This window comes from Neolamprologus brichardi, chromosome 11, assembly GCF_056152115.1.
Source record: "Neolamprologus brichardi isolate AB-2024 chromosome 11, ASM5615211v1, whole genome shotgun sequence".
NCBI lineage: Eukaryota > Metazoa > Chordata > Actinopteri > Cichliformes > Cichlidae > Neolamprologus > Neolamprologus brichardi.
The window spans coordinates 19456312-19476623 of record NC_142114.1 but is presented as its reverse complement, the minus strand read 5'-3'; the positions used below and the strand labels follow the sequence as shown (position 1 = coordinate 19476623).

The following is a 20312-nucleotide window of genomic DNA, read 5'->3' as shown; positions in this document are numbered from 1 at the left end:
ATCTCAGCTCCAAACTTTGTGTCAGGGAGTTTTCTACAATATACATGGTATTTTCCCACACTCTTATTTCCTAAAGGGCCATAACAGCAAGTGGATCTGCGTATTTGATATGGCCGTTTTTTGTTTTTGTTTTTAAACTTGTTTGTTTTGTTTAAATGCCAAATACCCTGATGCACTTGTCCCATCGTGTCTAGGCATGGGACAGTACCAACCTGGGGCTCTTTTGCACGCATGCAGTTTTCTATAATAAAAAATTCACCAAGAAAAACAAAGAGCTTTACTTTGTTTCCAACTAAAAGAACACAGTTTTATCAGGCTGGTTGTGGACCCTGAAAAGAAATACACATCACACATTGAACATTATGTATCTGTTTCCTTTTATTTCCCAATTATTATTATTTGATACATTTTGGTATATAGGAAATCATTAACATCAAAGCATATCTGCAGAAGAGATAAGAGATATATTAGAGACACAGAAAGAATCTTGACAGTGCATTCTGAAGGAAATGGAGGCAGGTGTGATGCTAAAAGTAGAGCCCCTTTGCAGCGTGCAAACACAGCTACCACAGCTACCTTTCCTCACTTATAGCTTCTCTGAGGTTATCATATACAAGAATGTAGGGTTGTAAAACACAAAGCACATAACAGCGTTTACACTTAATTTAAGTGACATAATAATAATAATGCATGTAATTTGAAAATGCCATTATTGGTCTAAAAGGTGTTTTGGTTGTATGTTAGTGAGTTTCTGAATCTTAATTTGCTGAGCTGTAAAAAACACAACAAAACAAAACAAAACAAAACCCAAACAAACAAAAGACTTAACACTTTAAAAAAATATAAAATCTAAGGAATGTGCACTGTAATATGTGCAAAATTAGAAAAAATGTTTTAGACATAAGCACACATTTTGAGCAAAGATCTGCTATGTAAACAAAAGAAAAGTAAACATTTTAAATGCAAACTTATTTTATTGCTAGTCAGGTTAAAGACTATTCCACTATAATTCTTTTTAAAATATTTGTGAATCAGTTTTAAGCATAAGACACATTTAGAGCAGGATTAAAATCTGCCAACAAAAACAAACAACACTACATGCTCATGTCATCCGGTCTCCTGTCTGCACATTCCCAGTACCCATGCTACAACAATGAAATCAAGATGTAAAAATACTGGCGACTACCAGTGCTGCCCCTCAGGCTCCATGACAGGAGGACCAACATAAAGACGGACAACAAACAGAAACAATCTGAGGACTTAAATACACCGGATTAGGAGAGGATGGACAACAGGTGGAAAGACATCAGGAACAAATCTGACTGACAAAACAAGGGAACCCAAACTGAACATAACACACATGAGATAAGGTACTGTCAAAATAAAACAACAAGTGACACTCACATAGAGACCCAGGCAGGACATGTAAGCAAAGGGAGACGAAACTCAGAGACACGACTAGGGAGACACAGAACGAGGGTGAGAGAGTGAGGGACAGAGAGGGTGAGGGAAACCAGACACACACACAGATGCCCACATGCCTGTGGAAACAGGCAAATAAACAAGACAAGACAGACTCCACTGGGTGGCAAATAAACGCAGGAGATACTGAGGAGGACACACAGAGGCAATACCAAGGCAAACATGACCCGAAAGGAAAAAAAAAACCCTCAATAGATTACAAACTAGCATCAGGGCTTCAAACTGAACATAAGAATAGCAATAACTCTATACAGAAAGAACAAGACCAAACACTGCAAAACACATTCTACACAACACGTTATGGACCTAAATAAACTCAAAGCTGTGGGTCAATGACCCAGTACCATGACAGTAACATCATCCTGATCACATCTGAGCTTTCTCACGAAAGAGTATGTTTCTCTGTTCATCTTCCCTAAACTGACTGGTTCTCTACACCCATCATCTGTTTCAGCTCTTCGTCTTCATCACACAGATACTTACACACAGATCTACTTTTAACCCTTGTGGGTGAACATATGTCACCATGATGCATGTCTGGAATGTGAGAGTCATTTTTTATATATAAACATCTGTTTGTCAGTTACACAGAATAACATCCTCCAGCCCTTGAACTCATGACATGAAACTGCATTCACTTCCTCTCGGGAGTGTAAAGTTGTTCTACTTACATCTGAGTCAAAAGAAAGCATGTTTCTCTGTTCATCTTCACTAAGCTAACGGATTCTCTACAACCGTCATCTGTTTCAGCTCTTCCTGTTGATCTCGACTGTGATCAGGCTGCTGTCTCTGGCCTACACCAAGATCCCAGAGTGAGCCTTTTGGTTCAGTTTTACTACATCTCAGCATGGCCAGTAAGTGTTGCCTGAAGTTTCCACACAGGCCGAGATACAGCAGAGGCCTCAGGCTGGCGTGAAGGCAGCCTAACGCAGAGGTGACCATGAGAAGGGTTTTTAGTGAACTTTCAGAACCTTCATGTGAATCGTTAGGAGGATCCCGAAGTCTGTTCTGGAGAGTTTCCAAAACAAGTATGAAGTTGTACGGCATCCAACACAGACAGAATACGACCACCAGAGACAGGATGACGGTGATATTTCTCTGCATTCGGGCCCCATTACAGCTGCACTGCCGCCGTAGCATATGTGAGCAAAAGATCATCAACATGAGTCCAGGTACCACCAAGCCAAATATGTGGTGTAGCAGGCGTGACCACAACTGCCAGTCAGTTCCAGATTGAGGGTAGATATTAACACAAGTATTATCTTTTGTGTAATTATTTTTACCCACCAGGAAAATCCAGTCAGGTGCAGTGAGGAGGACAGAGATAAGCCAGACTAACAAGCAGCTGATATGAACTAACCAGCGCCTCCTGTGGGAATACAACTGGATGCCACGGATGGATGACAGATAGTTCTGAAGACTGATGCAAACCAGCAGAAAGATCCCACAGTAGTAGTTGAGCTAGAAGAAGACAGGGAGAACTTTTAGTGTAAGATACAAACCTCTAACATCTATAAAAATTACACTTGACTTCTTCCCTTTCATTTCTGTCCTACTCTAAACTGCTGTTCTAAGCTTGTTCTCATCTTAAACATGTTTTAAGTACTCAGAGGATGTCATCCTGTTGAGTACAATGACTCTGTTCAGCTTTCTCACAGCTTCACAGAAAATGTCTTACTTTCACTTTCAGTCTCTGTTTCACACAACATCTGGTTCTTACCTTGAAAACAACCCCAAAGACCCGGCTGAAAATCCCCCAAAACCAGTCACAAAGCTGACTTGTCTGTGCAGCCCAGAAGGGCAGCATTAACAGGAGGAGGATGTCCACAAAACTCAGGTGGAGAATAAAGGTGTCCGATAGGCTCCACAGTCTCCTCTTTTGAACCAGAACTGTCAGGAGAATAATATTTCCCAGGATTCCAACAAAAAACACCACAGCATACAGAGCAGGGACCCACACTGCCTCACTGCCTCTTTCTACAGGAACATTATCCACTGTACCGTTAAACACTGTAAACACTGTAGTGTTATTCACTGTATTCGCTGCATCGTAATCATAATCATAATCATGGGTGTTGTTCTGGCCATATTCCAAATAGTCATCGGACTTTAAGATTCCGTCGGTATCCACATGCAGCTGTGCCATGTCCATATACTGTGGAGACAAAAACAGGACAGAAGAAAATACATCAGTGCCACCCACACTGCCTCACTGCCTCTTTTCACAAAAGGCTCATCTGATAGTGATAGTTAATGTTAGGGTCATAGTCAATTCCACTGTTCACATCCAGATCATCTGTACTCATATTCATGTTCTGTTGAACCAAAACAAAAAGTCAAAACACAAGTGTTGAAACACAGAGAGAAGATAAAAGTGCTGCAGTGCCTCAGAAGCTCTATGTCAGAATAGATTCCTCTGTCTCTCTTTCTGTGTGATGTAGCAATCTTGGAGTGGACATAAACGGAAAGTACAGTACTCCGTTGTCGCTCCCCCCCCCCTTTCTCTCTCTCTCTGTCACACACACACACACACACACACACACACACACACACACACACACACACACACACACACTTAAAATCTACAAGAATGTCTCGCAGCTTTGTTATTGAGTGATGTTGAAATGGACAGTCAGGAGTTAAAGATTAGGAACGTTAAGCCTGCCGACACAGTTTTTGCAAGCTGATACAAAAAGAAACTGAAAGGGACGTGCCTGATAATTATGAGCAGCTTCAATAGCTGCAAGAAAAATGGGCGTAACGTTAAAACACTTTACAAAAGTCATATATTCATATTGCATGAGGGCTAATATATGCAAACAAATGCACTTACTTTACATAAAGAGCTTCAGCTGCAAAGTTTGGGAAGCTTTTTCCGCGTTGTGGACCGATGATGCTCAGGTGAAGAGATACATTATTTCTCTGAAATCTCTTAAGAAGCTGCGTTTGCGCTCAAAATTTAGGAATCATAAAACTGTAATACAGAAAACTCGCACGTGCTGAGTACTCAATCTATAAAAAACAAGGGTCATGGTAAACGAGACGATAAGAAAAGCTGAGCTCAGCAAAGAATCTTCACTCACAATCATGCAGACGATGCGGACTCGTACCTTAAAGCCTCTCATGCACAGAAAGGACTTATAAACATCTTAACTTCTATTCCACTGGGATTTTGTGGTTCATCACGCCTCACCTCGTTGTTTTTCACAATAAAATATTGCATTATAACAATTTAACTGCAACAGATACAACTAAAAATCTCAAAGAAAGATGCGTTTACAAAAAGACGAGGCTCTGTGGTTTAATAGCGCTCATACAGACGCGTAACACTGGCTTAGTCTCTGTGACATCCGCTTTAATAAGAAAAACAGGTGGTTTGTTTCGAAAAACCACGTAACGTCACTTCCGCGTTACTAGTTTATATGATCCACTAGATTTCAGCAAACAAAGATAATCGAATAAAGAGCTACTAAACTAGAGGGAGCTGTTGATATTGTGATATTGTGAGATGGGGTGGGCAGTTGGGAGATCTAACTAGACACAAGAAATCATAAATAAGAAAAGTCCTAAGGAAACACTGGCTCAAAGACATCTGTTAATAAAGTAATTATCATAAATCAGTTATCATTTGATTTATTTGGGCACTTATCTTGAAGTATTATTTAAATTCAACCTTAAATAATGACCATCGACAAAGTATGTTAGGGACCCCTTAAAAAGTCTGCAGACTTTGTCCTTTGAACTTCTCTTATAGATTTCATTTCAGGAATTATTAGGTAGTCATCATAATGTCTCTGGAACTTTTTGATGTACTTCAAAGTATTTTTATTTAGTTTAAACACTTTTAAGTCAGATATTTTAACATTTAGACCTGACAGCTGTCATGATATGCGTGAAGTTGTTGTTTAAGGTGCAGTTCATGTGGAAGCCACAGGAGGGTGGTGTCGAGCGCATGATAAAAAGTGATGGCAAAACCTAAAAGACTGTGTCATGTCTGCTCCCTGAAGCAATATCGTAACAACAACTACATGCAGATTGTTTAAATAAATATTTTCCATACAAATTACGATGTTATTAAATAAATAAATTCAATTCAAAATATTGAATAAACCAGGTCTTTTTAAACCTTTCTGGATTGTTACTTCTTCTATTAACTGCTCTTTGGAGTTTGAATCATTTCTTTCATGAACTATGTGAGGCAGAAAGACGTTTTAGACGTTTCCCTTATTTGCTGATTCATGCATGGTTACCTCCAAGTCTGTGTTTTCACATTTAGCAATCATTGTATTGTTTTTGATGGTTACGTTTTTTTTTTTTATCTTGACAGTTAGTCCTTCGTTACACTTGACAGGATGCTTCAAGTAAGCGTGCAGTTGTGTTGCAGTGGCTTAGTCATGAGTCACTCTTGACTAAAAGGTTTCTCTTTCCATCATTATACCCACACCGTCTCAGCGCCAAACTGCTCAAAACCAATTAGTTGCCCTAACTTAGTCATCTTAAGTAAGTTTTACTCAAATTTTTTGAGGCAACGAGTTTGCATAGGTTTTTTTTAAGTTCTGGGAACTAATGAAATTTTACAGTGTATGTGTCAGTAAAATTTTCTATAATATAGACGGTACTTTCACACACTCTCTTATTTCCTTAAGGGTTATCACGACAAGTGCATCTGTATATTTGATATGGCAGTTTTATTTGGTTAATTTATTTTATTACAATTCTAAATTCACTTCCTGATGCTCCTGTCCCATACAGGCATGGGGACAGACAAAAAACTGGGAATCTTTTGAATGTCAGGTAAATTGGTAACCACTACACTATGGCGACACATGCAGTTATCTATAATAAAGAATTCAACAACACCTGGGATTTATTGTCACACCTGCAAGTGAGCTCAGTTTACAGCTTAAACAATGTTTTTTTATTTGCACAGACAGACAGATAGATACTTTTTTGGTCCCACAAGGGAAATTGCTGTGTTACAGCAACATGATAAAAAGTAAAAAAAAAAAAATAGTACAGTCTACAATTCACAAGAAATAAACAACACAGTTATAGAAAAGTGCCTCTTGGTAACAGGCTTATACTGTGAGATAGAGTAGGAATTAATACATTTACAACAGAGATAAAAACCAAAGAACAGTAAAAATTAAGTTAGTAAAAAACAGTGAAGATAAGACTGACATTGTGTAAGAGAGAAGTGCAAATTTCATTAATAAAAAATATTTATACAGTAAATGTAAGAAGAACAGCTGAATGAAAGTAAAATATAAAACATGTTTGGGATTTTGTGCCTGGCAGGTGTGTTCACCTGTCACAGAACGAAGAGTTAATAACAGCTTCATAGAGAACGGTGGGAATGATTTCCTGTAGAGTTCTTTATGGCAGCGAGGTTGAATCAGTCTGAGGGGGAAGGAGCTCTGCTGGCTGAGAAGTGTGGAGTGGAGCTGTTGTGATGGGTTGTCCATGATGGAGGGCAGTTTGTTCAGTGACCTCGTGTCCCTCACTGACTCAAACACCTCCAATTTCAGACCAATGATGACTGTGGCCTTGCAGATTAGTTTTGTGATCCTGGTGGCATCTCTGTCACTTATGCTGCCCCTCCCTCCAAGTAGACAACAGCAAAATAGATGCCATTCACTAACAACACCTTACTGCTTCTTCCTACATTTTGTTAGTGAAATGAATAATTGTGTTTTTCTGTCAATGACATTTTATGGTAAATGACCTTGTCATCTGCATACTGTACTGTGTGAGGGTTTCCTGGAGTAAACTTGTAGGGTAGCAATAGGAAACATGTCATTGGAACAATTTTTACAGTAAGTATTGTGATGGAGTGAAGATGCTTTGAAAGTGCCTGTACCTGTACCTGTATCATTTAGCAGAGGTTGCGTTTATTTCTTGGTACATTTAGATCAGCTTCTATTATGGGTTTCCTGGTTTGAAACAGTCTGGACTGCTACCAGTCCATCATCCACACTAGATGTATTTCCAAAGAAGCCTTGGGTCATTCAGGCCAGTCAATGCTTCTTCCTTTCTCTGACTGGATTTTTTAGAAGATGTGTTGGATGAAAGATGAGGTAGAAAAGAGTGTGTTCACAGCTATCCCAAGTTTGGCCAACAGGCAGTAGATTCTTGGAAGCTTGAATCACATTGATTTATGAAATAGTGGTCTTAATGCTTTCTTCAGCCATCATGATCTTCTGTTACACCTGCAGCATGGATCAGCTGTGGCGTGGTACCCAGGGATTTAAAAAGCAGAAAGCTTTTAAGATTATTATGGCAGCTATTGTGGTTTTCTTCCTCTGTTGGACGCTGCACAATATCACACGCTGGAAACATTTCATTTTGACACGAGCAACAAAGCTTGTTCAGTCACAACATCTGATTCTGTATGCCTTCGTGGGTGTGGAATTCCGGTATCGGCTCCTGAGCATTCCCAGGTCTCTGTGTTCTGGTCAATCTGACGCCCCCCCCCCCTCTCCCTTGATATCAAACAAATCTTATCAAGTCTACAAAATGGACATGAATGGACACGAAGCCAAAAACATCAGCACATCCAATGTATGTTTGTATATTTTTTGTGTTATATAACCTGAAAGAAGAAGTGGCTACTTTGTTGTTTTCTGTATGTTACACTGCATTTATTAGCAGTGTAACATAAACCTAGCACAATCAAGTCTGTTTGCAGCATTAAAAGTACACCCACATGGCCAACAGACTAATTAAAGGAATCTTTGGTGATCATTCTATGAAATTGGACTCACTTGCTGATAAAACTATTGCATTGGAAACAGCTATCAAAATAGTGCACAACAGTTGAAAAAACACAGAACAGTTGGTAAATTCCTCTGTGTACTCCATGATTCAGGTCCTGTTTGAAGCCTCTAGTTTGTTTGATTTACTTTATTTGGAGGAATGACGGCAGATGAATTAGCTTTCATTCACCTTTTTGTTGAAAACAACCTAAAACTTACAAAAAATAACTTGATAATACACATATATGTAAGACATCAAACCTAAAACTCAAACCTGTAAAAATATGTACAAACAAACATAATTAAAAACATATAACAAAATCCAGAGTAGAAAAAGTACTAATTGGGGTTTGCTGTAATTCTAAGCGACTGAAAGCAATCCTTTGAACGTCTCCAAATAACACAAGTGGAGGTGTACATCTCCACTTGTGTTATTTGGAGACCTAGGTGAGTTCAGTTAAGGTCTGTTCATTTTTAGACATCCTTTTAAAAATAACAGGATTTCCAGGGGATGTGGATCCCACCCTGAACTATACCCTTTATAGTTGGAATATTCCTGGAAGGTATCATCAGGTGAGGATTTTACTTACAATACTAAAGGCTAAATTTATTTTCATAGACAAAATGCTTATTTTTCATATAATTAAATTTTGTCTTAAAAAAACTCTTCATACAGTCAGCATCGTAAAAGTGAAAAATTCAAATTTACTATGCACAGTTCATTTTAACATGTCTCCACTGTGCTTCAAAAATGCTTTATTTAAAACAAACTACAACAAAACAACTATGGATAAAAAAGCAATATGGATATTTACTACATTTTGGTATATATGGAAACAACAACAAAACAAATCTGTAGAAGATATATTAGAGGTATATAAGTCATGCAGAGAGATTTTTTTTACAGTGCATACTGCAATAAAGTAAATGAGGTGTGGTGCTGAAATTATGGCTACTGACACTGCTACTTTTTCTCTGTCACTAGTTTATACAAATGAAGCTTATGTGCAAGTTCAATAACAAAGATCTGTATTCACTCATCCTGGGTCAAAGTCTATTCACCAAATAGCATAACTGAATTCTGTATTTTAACCATGATCAGTTTTTTCTCCTTAGCTCTCAGCGTAGTAAATAAGCACATATGCACAGTTCTACTTTATTCATCTCCCAGAGATATTTAGGGTTTTTTATGAATATGGAAATTGAAAAACACAGGCTGCAGGGCTGAAAGCTGTAAAAGCTTTTCTATTTAATTTTTGTGGCATAATAACAATGCATGTATTCTGGAAATGCTGTGTATTGCTGGTGATAATGAAGATCACCATTAGGGCTGTAGTAATAAAGCTTATGTGTAAATTCAATACAGAAGATCTGTAATCACACACTTGCCTGCTTTCCTGGGTGTGTCTACCGCTTTCCCACGCTGCTAATCTCAAAAGTGACATCATTATTCTAGTCCAATCATCTTCGCACTCGCCTTCTTTGAGCCAATCAGCCTCTGCTTCGGTTTAAATCTGTCCACTCCATCATTCTCCCTTTCAGACTCTCTTTTATGCAACTCGCCTCCTACCCAGCTACACCTCAGACACCTTAGCCAGAGCTCTACTCAACCCTCAGTTTTCATCTTCACCACCTCCACCAGTGTCTACACTCTGAGGGGATCCTGTTAAAAACTCAATCACTGGGATTCGGTTCTGCCATGATGAGTCATTGGACTCTAATCACCAAATACATCATTGTAATCCTTACAAGTGATCTCTCCTTATTGAAAAAGCATTGATGCTGATCTAAAAAGTGTTTATGGTGCATGTTAGTGATTTTTTTAATTGTTAAATTCTGATGAGCTGTATTAACAAATTTAGCAGTTTGAAAAAAAGTGAAAAATGTTTGTTGACACATTTGTAACATAATAAAAAACAATGCAGTTTTAAATATAAAACACACATCTTGAACAAAATTCAGCAAAAAAAAAAAAAATCTGATAAAAATGTAGTGTAAATGTAATGAACATTTAAATGAGTAAATATGCTTTTAAATGCTAAGTTTAATTTTTGGTTAAAAGGCTGTTCCAAAGTATTTGTGTGTGTTTGGGTGCAAAAAAATAATGTAAATAAATAATGTTGCTGAATATGAAGTAATTGACATCTTCACCGTTTCAAGCAGAGTGAAAACAGAGCACAGGGATGGGCAACTCCAGGCCTCGAGGGGCCGGTATCCTGCAGGTTTAAGATGTGCCCTTGATCCAACACAGCTGATTTAAATGGCTAAATTCTCCACAGGCCTGGTAATGAACGAATTATTCAGGTGTGTTGACCCTGGATGATATCTAAAACCTGCAGGACACCGGCCCTCGACGCCTGGAGTTGCCCACCAATGACAATGACAAAAGAAACATGAAACTATGTTTATGGCAATAAAGTTACAAAAAGTGTTTATGTGTTGTTTAATGTAAGAAGTCAGTAATACTATCACAGATAACAGTTTGCAGTATATCAACTTTCAATGATTACAGCATTAGCTTAATGATAAATGTGTTGAAATCAGTTGACTAACAGCACAGATATTTCACTATTGATAAATAAAACTATATATTTTTATTTAAAATAATAAGAAAGATCTACATTTTGTGCTTTTGGATTAGTATGAGTCACCATGATGGATCTCCAAAACCTTAGCATTATAGTGAAATGTGAAAGTAGTTTTTGTAGATACATATCTACTTGTCAGTTACACAGAATAAAGTCCTCCAGCCCTTGAACTCATGCCTTGACATGAGATTGAATCCACATCCTCTCAGGAGTGAAACAACATGCTGCTCACATCTGAGTCAGAAGAAAGCATGTTTCTCTGTTCATCTTCAATAAGCTAACGGATTCTCTACAACCGTCATCTGTTTCAGCTCTTCCTGTTGATCCTGACTGTGATCAGGCTGCTGTCTCTGGCCTACACCAAGATCCCAGAGTGAGCCTTTTGGTTCAGTTTTATTACATCTCAGCATGGCCAGTAAGTGTTGCCTGAAGTTTCCACACAGGCCGAGATACAGCAGAGGCCTCAGGCTGGCGTGAAGGCAGCCTATAGCAGAGGTGACCATGAGAAGTGTTTTTAGTGAACCTTCAGAACCTCCATGTGAATCGTTAAGATGTTTCTGAAGTCTGTTCTGGACAGTGTCCAAAACAAGTATGAAGTTGTACGGCATCCAACACAGACAGAATACGCCCACCAGAGACAGGATGACGGTGATATTTCTCTGCATTCGGGCCCCATTAGAGCTGCACTGCCGCCATAGCATATGTGAGAAGATTATCAGCATGAATGCAGGTAGCACCAAGCCAAATATGTGGTGTAGCAGGCGTGACCACAACTGCCAGTCAGTTCCAGATTGAGGGTAGATGTGAACACATGTTTTCTCTTCTGTGTAATTATTTTTAACCACCAGGAAAATCCAGTCAGGTGCAGTGAGGAGGACAGAGATAAGCCAGACTAACAGGCAGCTGATATGAACTAACCAGCGCCTCCTGTGGGAATATAACTGGATGCCACGAATGGATGACAGATAGTTCTGAAGACTGATGCAAACCAGCAGAAGGACCCCACAGAAGTAGTTGAGCTAGAAGAAGACAGGGAGAACTTTTAGTGTAAGATACAAACCTCTAACATCTATAAAAATTACACTCGACTTCTTCCCTTTCACATCTGTCCTACTCTAAACTGCTGTTCTAAGCTTGTTCTCATCTTAAACATGTTTTAAGTACTCAGAGGATGTCACGTGTCATGCTGTTGAGTACAATGATTCTGTTCTGCATGTTCTGCCAAGAATCTGCAAACAGCAGGAAATGACAGAGTGCAGCCAAATATAATTCAAGCCAAAACAGCTTTCTCACAGCTTCACAGAAAATGTCTTACTTTCACTTTCAGTCTCTGTTTCACACAACATCTGGTTCTTACCTTGAAAACGACCCCAAAGACCCAGCTGAAAATCCCCCAAAACGAGTTACAAAGCTGAGTTGTCTGTGCAGCCCAGAAGGGCAGCATTAACAGGAGGAGGATGTCCGCAATACTCAGGTGGAGAATAAAGGTGTCCGATAGGCTCCACAGTCTCCTCTTTTGAACCAGAACTTTCAGGAGAATAATATTTCCCAGGATTCCAACAAAAAACACTATGGAGTACAGAGCAGGGACCCACACTGCCTCACTGCCTTTTTCCACAAAAGACTCATCCCCTGGATAGTCATAGGTGATGTTAGGGTCATAGTCAATTCCACTGTTCACATCCAGATCATCTGTACTCATATTCATGTTCTGTTGAACCAAAACAAAAAGTCAAAACACAAGTGTTGAAACACAGAGAGAATACAAAAGTGCTGCAGTGCCTCAGAAGCTCTATGCCAGAATAGATTCCACTCTCTCCTTCTCTCTGGGTAAAAGTGAAGTCAGTTCCCTGACATTTCCCTTTGGGAAGCTCAGATGAGCCTTTATAATACATACACAAACACATCACAACTCATATGGTGTGATGTAGAAATCGTGGAGTGGACATAAACGGAAAGTACAGTTCTCCTTAGTCAGTCACTCACTCATTCACACACACACACACACACACACACACACACACACACACACACACACACACACACACACACACACACACACTTTTTTGATCCCACAAGGGAAATTGTTGTGTTACAGCAACATAATAAAAAGTAAAAAATAGTACAGTCTACAATTCACAAGAAATAAACAACACGGTTATAGAAAAGTGCCCCTTGGTAACAGGCTTATACTGTGAGATAGAGTAGGAATTAATACATTTACAACAGAGATAAAAACCAAAGAACAGTAAAAATTAAGTTAGTAAAAAACACTGAAGGTAAGACTGACATTGCGTAAGAGAGATGTGCAAATTTCATTAATAAAACACACACACACACACACACACACACACACACACACACACTTTTAATCTATCAAACTGCCTCCCAGCTTTCCTTTTTACCGTTGTTAAAATAAAGCTTCTACAAAACCAGCTAAGCTTGCACACACAGTTATTGCAAACAGAAAGTAGACAGAATTATCAGTAACTTCCATGGCTGCCAGTAAAATGTTCATAATGTTAAAAGACATATTGTAGGAGGGATGATATATGCAAACAAATGCACTTACTTCACATAAAGAGCTTCAGCTGCAGAGTTTGAGAAGGTTCTTGAGCGCTGTGGACCGATGATACTAAAAGCAGGACCTCAGTATGTCCTACCGCTTCAACTCCAAGTAAACCAGTGTTAAAGGATCAGTACTGGTCGGATGTTTCTCGCTTTGCCTGGGTTGACGTAGAGTGCAGGCCAAAAAAAAAAAACTGTTAAAACCCCACATAAAGCGCTTCTAACACTAGAGGGAGCTGTTGACAACATGACTTTGTGAGATGGGATGCAGGGCAAGGGCACAGTCGTTTTAACAGTCACCTGACTTCACCTGTTCGAGGAATTGAATTTTAATCGAAATTGTCAAATTTGGATTAATTGAATTAAAAGAAAATGCATTCCTTTGAAAATGGTTTGGTACAAAGACTGGGCTAAAAATAACTGACAAAGCAGTCAATATCCAAAGACAAACTTTGATCGATACAAAGAGAAATATGTTGCAAAACGCCAGAACTCAGAGATAAGAACATCTCACTTTAAATACAGGTGTTCTGTGAAGGTTTCAGAGATTTGTTGGTGATCATCAGTGAACAAAAAGCATCATGAAGATTAAGGAATGCACCAGACAGGATGGGGATGAAGTTATGAAAAAGTTTAAAGCAGGGATAGGTTATAGAAACATTTCCCAAACTCTGAACATCTCACAAAGCAATGTTTAATGCCTCATCTGAAAATGGAAAGAGTGTGGCACAACTGCAAACTACCAAGGCATGCTCATCCACCTAAACTGACAGGCTTGACATGCCTACATGCAAAATGCAGTGTGGTGGAAAACTAACACTGCACCCCATCCCCACCATCAAACATAGTGGTGGCAGCCACATGATGTTCAACCTGTTCAAGGCTGCAAAAGGATTATGACTCAAGCAGGGGTCCAGATGTAATTACTATTGTGAATCTCTGGTGAGACTAGAAAATTGCCGTTAACAGAGGCTCTCCATCCAGTCTGACCGAACTGAAGCTATTTTGGAAAAAAGAAATGAGCAAAAAATATAGTCTGCAGAGACATATCTGAAAAGACTTGCAGCTGTAATTGCAGCAAAAGGTGGTTTGATAAAGTATTGATTCAGGGGACTGAATACAAATGCATGCCACATGTTTCAAATTTGTAAAAAAAAAATGTTTAACACCATGTATCATTTTACTCCCAGTTCACAATTTTGCACCACTTTATGTTGGTCTATCAGATACAATCTGAATAAAATACATTTTGGTTTGTGATTGTAATGTGAGAAAATGTGGAAAAGTTAAAAAAAATATGAATACTTTTTCAAGACAATGTAACTTTCAGGCTTGATTATTGTTTGGCCAACTGATCAGTATGAGAGTAAGATAAGATAAGATAACCTTTATTAGTCCCACATGTGGGAAATTTGTTTTGCTACAGTAGAAAGTGGACAGTACAAAGTTACAATAGAGTACAGAGTAAGTAACAGTTTCCTAGTGACTGGTACAAAATTGAATGTTTTAATGTCGTAATGCTTTCTGTTACACAGAACTGTGACTGAATAAAAGCAGTCCTTTAAATAAGACTGGTATACAACTCCATCTGTTTTATTCGGGGACTCAAGTGTATTACACCGAATTTGTATCCATGCTGCTTTTGGAAATAGCAGGATTTCCAGACGATGTGGATCCCAAAGCACTCTTAAATGAGGATTTTTACTTTCAATTTTAGAAGATAAATAAATTTTTGCTAATTGATGAAATAATTAAATTCATTGCAGTTTTTTCCTCACAAAATTTCTTAAAGAGTTTTTTTTAAAACTATCCACAAAGCACTACATCTTTTAAAATTGATATTTACAATCTACAGAGATTTACACAGTTCATTTAGCATGTTCAAACAATTCTTAAAATTGACATACTTAAAACCAACTCTTAAAAAAATTACTATCAACTATATGGATAATTGGTGGAAAATAATGTACATAGTTTGGAAATACTGTATATTGTTGATGAGGGAATAATAATGGCACTTTTGCTGATGTAAAAGTTTTAGCTGTATAAAGAACATGTGGAACATTATAAAAATGTTTTAGACATAAACACACATTTTACGAAAAAGTCTTAAAAGCAAAAGTAAAATAAAATTAACAAATTAACAATTAAATAAGTCAAAATGTTCCTTTATGTGATTTTACTTTCAGTCTGAAGGCTACTCGGGAGCACTGACTAAAGGACAGGAGCTGGAGATTTTCCGATTTTCATTCGAGTGAACAAGACTAGAAATGAGTACATCAGAGAGATGGCCCAGGTTCAACAGTTTGTAGACAAAGTTAGAGAGACATGGCTGACATGCTTTGGACATATGCAGAGGAGAGATTGGAGATATAGTGGACAAAGGATGCTGAATGTGGAGATGCCAATCAGGAGCAATCCACAGAAGAGATTTACGGATATAGTGAAAGAGACGATGAAGAGGGTTGGTGTGACAGTGATGGATGCTGAGGATAGGTGAAAATGAAAGCAGATAATCTGCTCTGGCGACCCAGCTGAAAGGAAAAGTAAAAGAAGATTAAAACATAGATAGTGTGAGTATGTGTTACATCGATTATGTTGATTAGAGGTAACCGTTTGGGAGAGGCGTCTATTTAAATTCCGTTTGAATTATTGTTATTCTTGGTCAAAAGAATAAAAAATACAAAGAAAAACAGTTTCAATGGGTTTTCTTGGTGTGGCCATTAAAGTGTTAATTTATTAATTGTCAATCCATAGTCAGGAGTGTAACAATATTTTGCTCACATCTGAGTCACAAGAGGGTATTTCTGTCTGTTCATCTTCACTAAGCTAATGGATTCTCTACAGCCATCATCTGTTCCAGCTCTTCCTACTGAACCTGACTGTGATCAGGCTGCTGTCTCTGGCCTACACCAAGATCCCAGAGTGAGCCTTTTGGTTCAGTTTTATTACATCTCAGCATGGCCAGTAAGTGTTGCCTGAAGTTTCCACACAGGCCGAGATACAGCAGAGGCCTCAGGCTGGCATGAAGGCAGCCTAACGCAGAGGTGACCATGAGAAGGTTTTTTAGTGAACTTTCAGAACCTTCATGTGAATCGTTAGGAGGATCCCGAAGTCTGTTCTGGACAGTGTCCAAAATAAGTATGAAGTTGTACGGCATCCAACACAGACAGAATACGACCACCAGAGACAGGATGACGGTGATATTTCTCTGCATTGGGAGGCCATTACAGCTGCACTGCCGCCATAACATATGTGAGCAAAAGATCATCAACATGAGTCCAGGTACCACCAAGCCAAATATGTGGTGTAGAAGGCGTGACCACAACTGCCAGTCAGTTCCAGATTGAGGGTAGATATTAACACAAGTATTATCTTCTGTGTAATTATTTTTACCCACCAGGAAAATCCAGTCAGGTGCAGTGAGGAGGACAGAGATAAGCCAGACTAACATCAGCTGATATGAACTAACCAGCGCCTCCTGTGGGAATACAACTGGATGCCACGGATGACAGAGAGGTAGTTTTGAAGACTGATGCAAAGTAGCAGAAAGATCCCACAGTAGTAGTTGAGCTAGAAGAAGACAGGGAGAACTTTTAGTGTAAGACACAAACCTCTAACATCTATAAAAATTACACTCGACTTCTTCCCTTTCACTTCTGTCCTACTCTAAACTGCTGTTCTAAGCTTGTTCTCTTCCTTATAAATGTTAAATACTCAGTGGATGTCACTGTCATCCTGTTGAATACAATGACTCTGTTCAGCTTTCTCACAGCTTCACTGAAAATATCTTGTTTTCACTTTCAGTCTCTGTTTCACACAACATCTGGTTCTTACCCTGAAAACACCCCAAACATATGGCTGAAAGTCCCAAAGAACCAGTCACAAAGCTGAGTCATCTGTGCAGCCCAGAAGGGCAGCATCAACAGGAGGAGGACGTCCACAAAACTCAGGTGGAGAATAAAGGTGTCCAATAGGCTCCACTGTCTCCTTTTTTGAACCAGAACTGTCAGGAGAATAATATTTCCCAGGATTCCAACAAAAAACACCACAGCATACAGAGCAGGGACCCACACTGCCTCACTGCCTCTTTCCACAGGAACATTATCCACTGTACTGTTTAACACTGTAAACACTGTAGTGTATTCGCTGCATCATAATCATAATCATGGGTGTTGTTCCTGCCATATTCCCAATAGTCATCCGACTCCTTTAAGATATCCACATGCAGTATCCACATGCAGCTGTGCCATGTCCATATACTGTGGAGACAAAAACAGAATAGACAAAAATACATCAGTGCCTCAGAAGCTGTATATGAGAACTTGAAGCCAGTTTGCTGAAATCTCCCCATAGGAAAACCCTAACACAGACACACCCCACTCGCAGATTGGTAGCTTAAAGCCCCTCATGCACAAAAAGAGTTATAAACACTTTAACTTCTTCTCAAAATTGCCACTTCATTGCCAATTATTAATATTTGTTATTTGTCATTCATGTAATTCACCATTTTATGTCAGAAATCGCCATAGTGACACAAAATTCTGGAATTTCTAGCAAGGTCCAAAACAGAAAGTGAAGCTTTACTTTATTTTAGTTTCAGCTTTCCATTGTGTTAGCCTTTGTTTTCTTTATGTAATATGCAGCTATTTGGCAGCAGGACTAGAGCAGAGCATGGGAGACAGAAGTAAAACCAACCAAGAACTCCAAGGAAATCCGGGGGCTTAAAACACATGAAATAAATAAGAAGAGATGAATTAGCCTGGGAAAACTCAGGAAATCTTAAATAAGACTACTCTTAACTAAGGACAAAGAAAAACAAACTCGAAACACTGGGTCAAAGACCAAGGACCATGGCACTTCCTCAATGTTTTAGATAAAAATAATGCAGTTATTAAGCACAAGATTAACCCGGTGTTTCCAAAACTTTCTGTTCATTATTTCCCAGCTGGGTGTTTTTACATTTTAGTAATCAGTGTATGGTTTTTGGCAGTTAATCTTCCATTAAGCTTGACAGGTAGCCTCAAGCAAACATAGAAACTTGCAACTCCCTTGTTATCTGAGAATGGCTGTAATGAATAGCATGTAAATGGACATGAAGAGAAAAACGTTAACATCCGCACATACAAAGTATGCTTGTATATGAGATAATCTGCAATAAGCACCGTTTATTTTGTTGTTTTCTGTACTTCCTAGTGCATCAGTAGTTGAACGTGATAGGACAAAAATAATTTTGTCTATTTGGGGCTCACACCTGCATTTGTTGGCAGGTTATAATATTTCGCTTTTCTGATTTCTGGAAAGTGTTGTAATAGAAGTAAGGTGACATGAGATGTTATTTTAGGTTGCCACATTTTTTAATACATTGATTCATGTTTTTGTGTGACATGTTAAAATGCATAAACAATTCTGTTTGCAACATTACAGAACATCCACAGGGTCAACAGACCAATTAAAGAACTTGGGTGACTATTCACTGAAAATTGACTTACTTGTCGTTGAACGCTATCCAAGGAGATTTAGAAAAAAGCTCTCAAAACAGTTGGTAAATTCATTTGATGAGGTGTACTGGTCTCAGTGATTCAGGTGTTATTGGAAGCCTGTTGACTAGTTTGTTTAATTTTCTTTATTTGCCAGAAAGATGGCAGAAAAATGAATTGTCATCATCTTTGTGGTGAAAATAATGTAAAATTTACCAAGAAAACACAAGCATAAAACACAAACCTTTGACAATATCTACAGACGAACATAATGAAAAACACAACTCAAAATCCATAGTAGAAATTGATGAAGTAAAACAAAGGAGGGGGTGGGGGCTGCAGAAGAATTTTTAATGTTCAAGTTTTATTGATTAATTGATCAGTAACGCAGTTGTAAATAATTTTTTTAACAATCAGCAGTTAAAAATTTCATGTTTCAGGTGCTTTTACAGAGAATTCTGACTGACTGAAAGCAGTTCCTTGAGTAGGAATGCTATATTCATCCAGTTATGTGTTGAACCAGGTTAATTAAGTTGAGTTTGTTCCTGTTTAGACATCCAGGCTGTTTTTGAAAACAAAAAACAAAAATAGGTTTTCTTGGGGTCCCACACGAGGCTATAGCCTTGATTTTATAATACTTCCGAAAGCACCCTCAGACAAGGATTTTACTTTCAATCTTAAAGACTAAATTCATTTTATAGATAAAATATTGTGCTATCCCCTCATCTTCCTATGGGTGTCTTAATGCTCAGACGATGTTGCTATGATCCCATTGAGTACAATGACCCTGTTCTGCAGGTTCAGCCAAGGATCTGGATTCAACCGGAAAAATTGGAGCACAATTTTTCCGGTTGAAAACTTAATCCAAGTCAAAAATAGATAATCTGAAAAAAAGAGAGGGCTCTACACAGGCTCAATCTCTGAGACCTATGTCTTTATTGAGGAAAAAAGGTCCCGTTAACCCACTTCAGTGTCGCTTCTTTCTAACAACCTGTACCTGGCAAACTGAGGGGCACAAAACTGACAAAGCACTACAATAAGAGCCGCTAACACTAGAGGGAGCTGTTGATATTGTAAAATTGTGAGATGGGGAGGCGGGTCAGGACTGACAAACCTAAAACTGAAGCAGAATCCTGACTCCACTCAATCCCTTTTCAAGTGGGGTGCATGATGCTGTTTAAGTAAACCTAATTACATTAAGTTCACAGTCAAAGACCAAGGAGCTTTAGGAGCTGAAGTAAAGGTAAACAGTGATAAATTGAATCCTGTGCAGACATGTCAATGTAAATACAGCGTACAAGGCAAAAAACAGAGTTTGTACAATTCTAGTGAGTTTCAAAGTGAGAAACAAACATGGAAAGCAGAAGAAATGGTGAGTAAGCAGCTTCTTAAAAAAACTATTTATACCCCCTTTATTCCGATATTCCTTAATAAAATCC

At 38.5% G+C, this 20312-nt stretch overlaps 2 protein-coding genes and 1 pseudogene across 2 annotated transcripts; all 3 read right to left on the bottom strand.

Moving 5' to 3' along the window:
- Positions 1-1274: 1274 nt before the first annotated feature.
- On the bottom strand, positions 1275-4780 carry LOC148100541 (C-X-C chemokine receptor type 3-like). The gene is made up of 3 exons (XM_087847792.1): positions 4316-4780; positions 3203-3637; positions 1275-2943 (listed from the first exon to the last, which is right to left on the bottom strand). The coding sequence occupies exons 2-3, from the start codon at positions 3632-3634 to the stop codon at positions 2194-2196; spliced, it is 1182 nt and encodes a 393-aa protein (XP_087703918.1). The 5' UTR covers positions 3635-3637; positions 4316-4780; the 3' UTR covers positions 1275-2193.
- Positions 4781-10651: 5871 nt separating this feature from the next.
- Positions 10652-13494, bottom strand: LOC102787858 (C-X-C chemokine receptor type 3-like). Its single transcript, XM_087847791.1, has 3 exons — positions 13398-13494; positions 12183-12536; positions 10652-11844 (listed from the first exon to the last, which is right to left on the bottom strand). Exons 2-3 carry the CDS (start codon positions 12531-12533, stop codon positions 11095-11097), a joined length of 1101 nt encoding a protein of 366 aa, XP_087703917.1. The 5' UTR covers positions 12534-12536; positions 13398-13494; the 3' UTR covers positions 10652-11094.
- A 2768-nt stretch (positions 13495-16262) lies between these two features.
- Positions 16263-17923, bottom strand: LOC148100540 (C-X-C chemokine receptor type 3-like; annotated as a pseudogene).
- Between the last annotated feature and the right edge of the window lie 2389 nt (positions 17924-20312).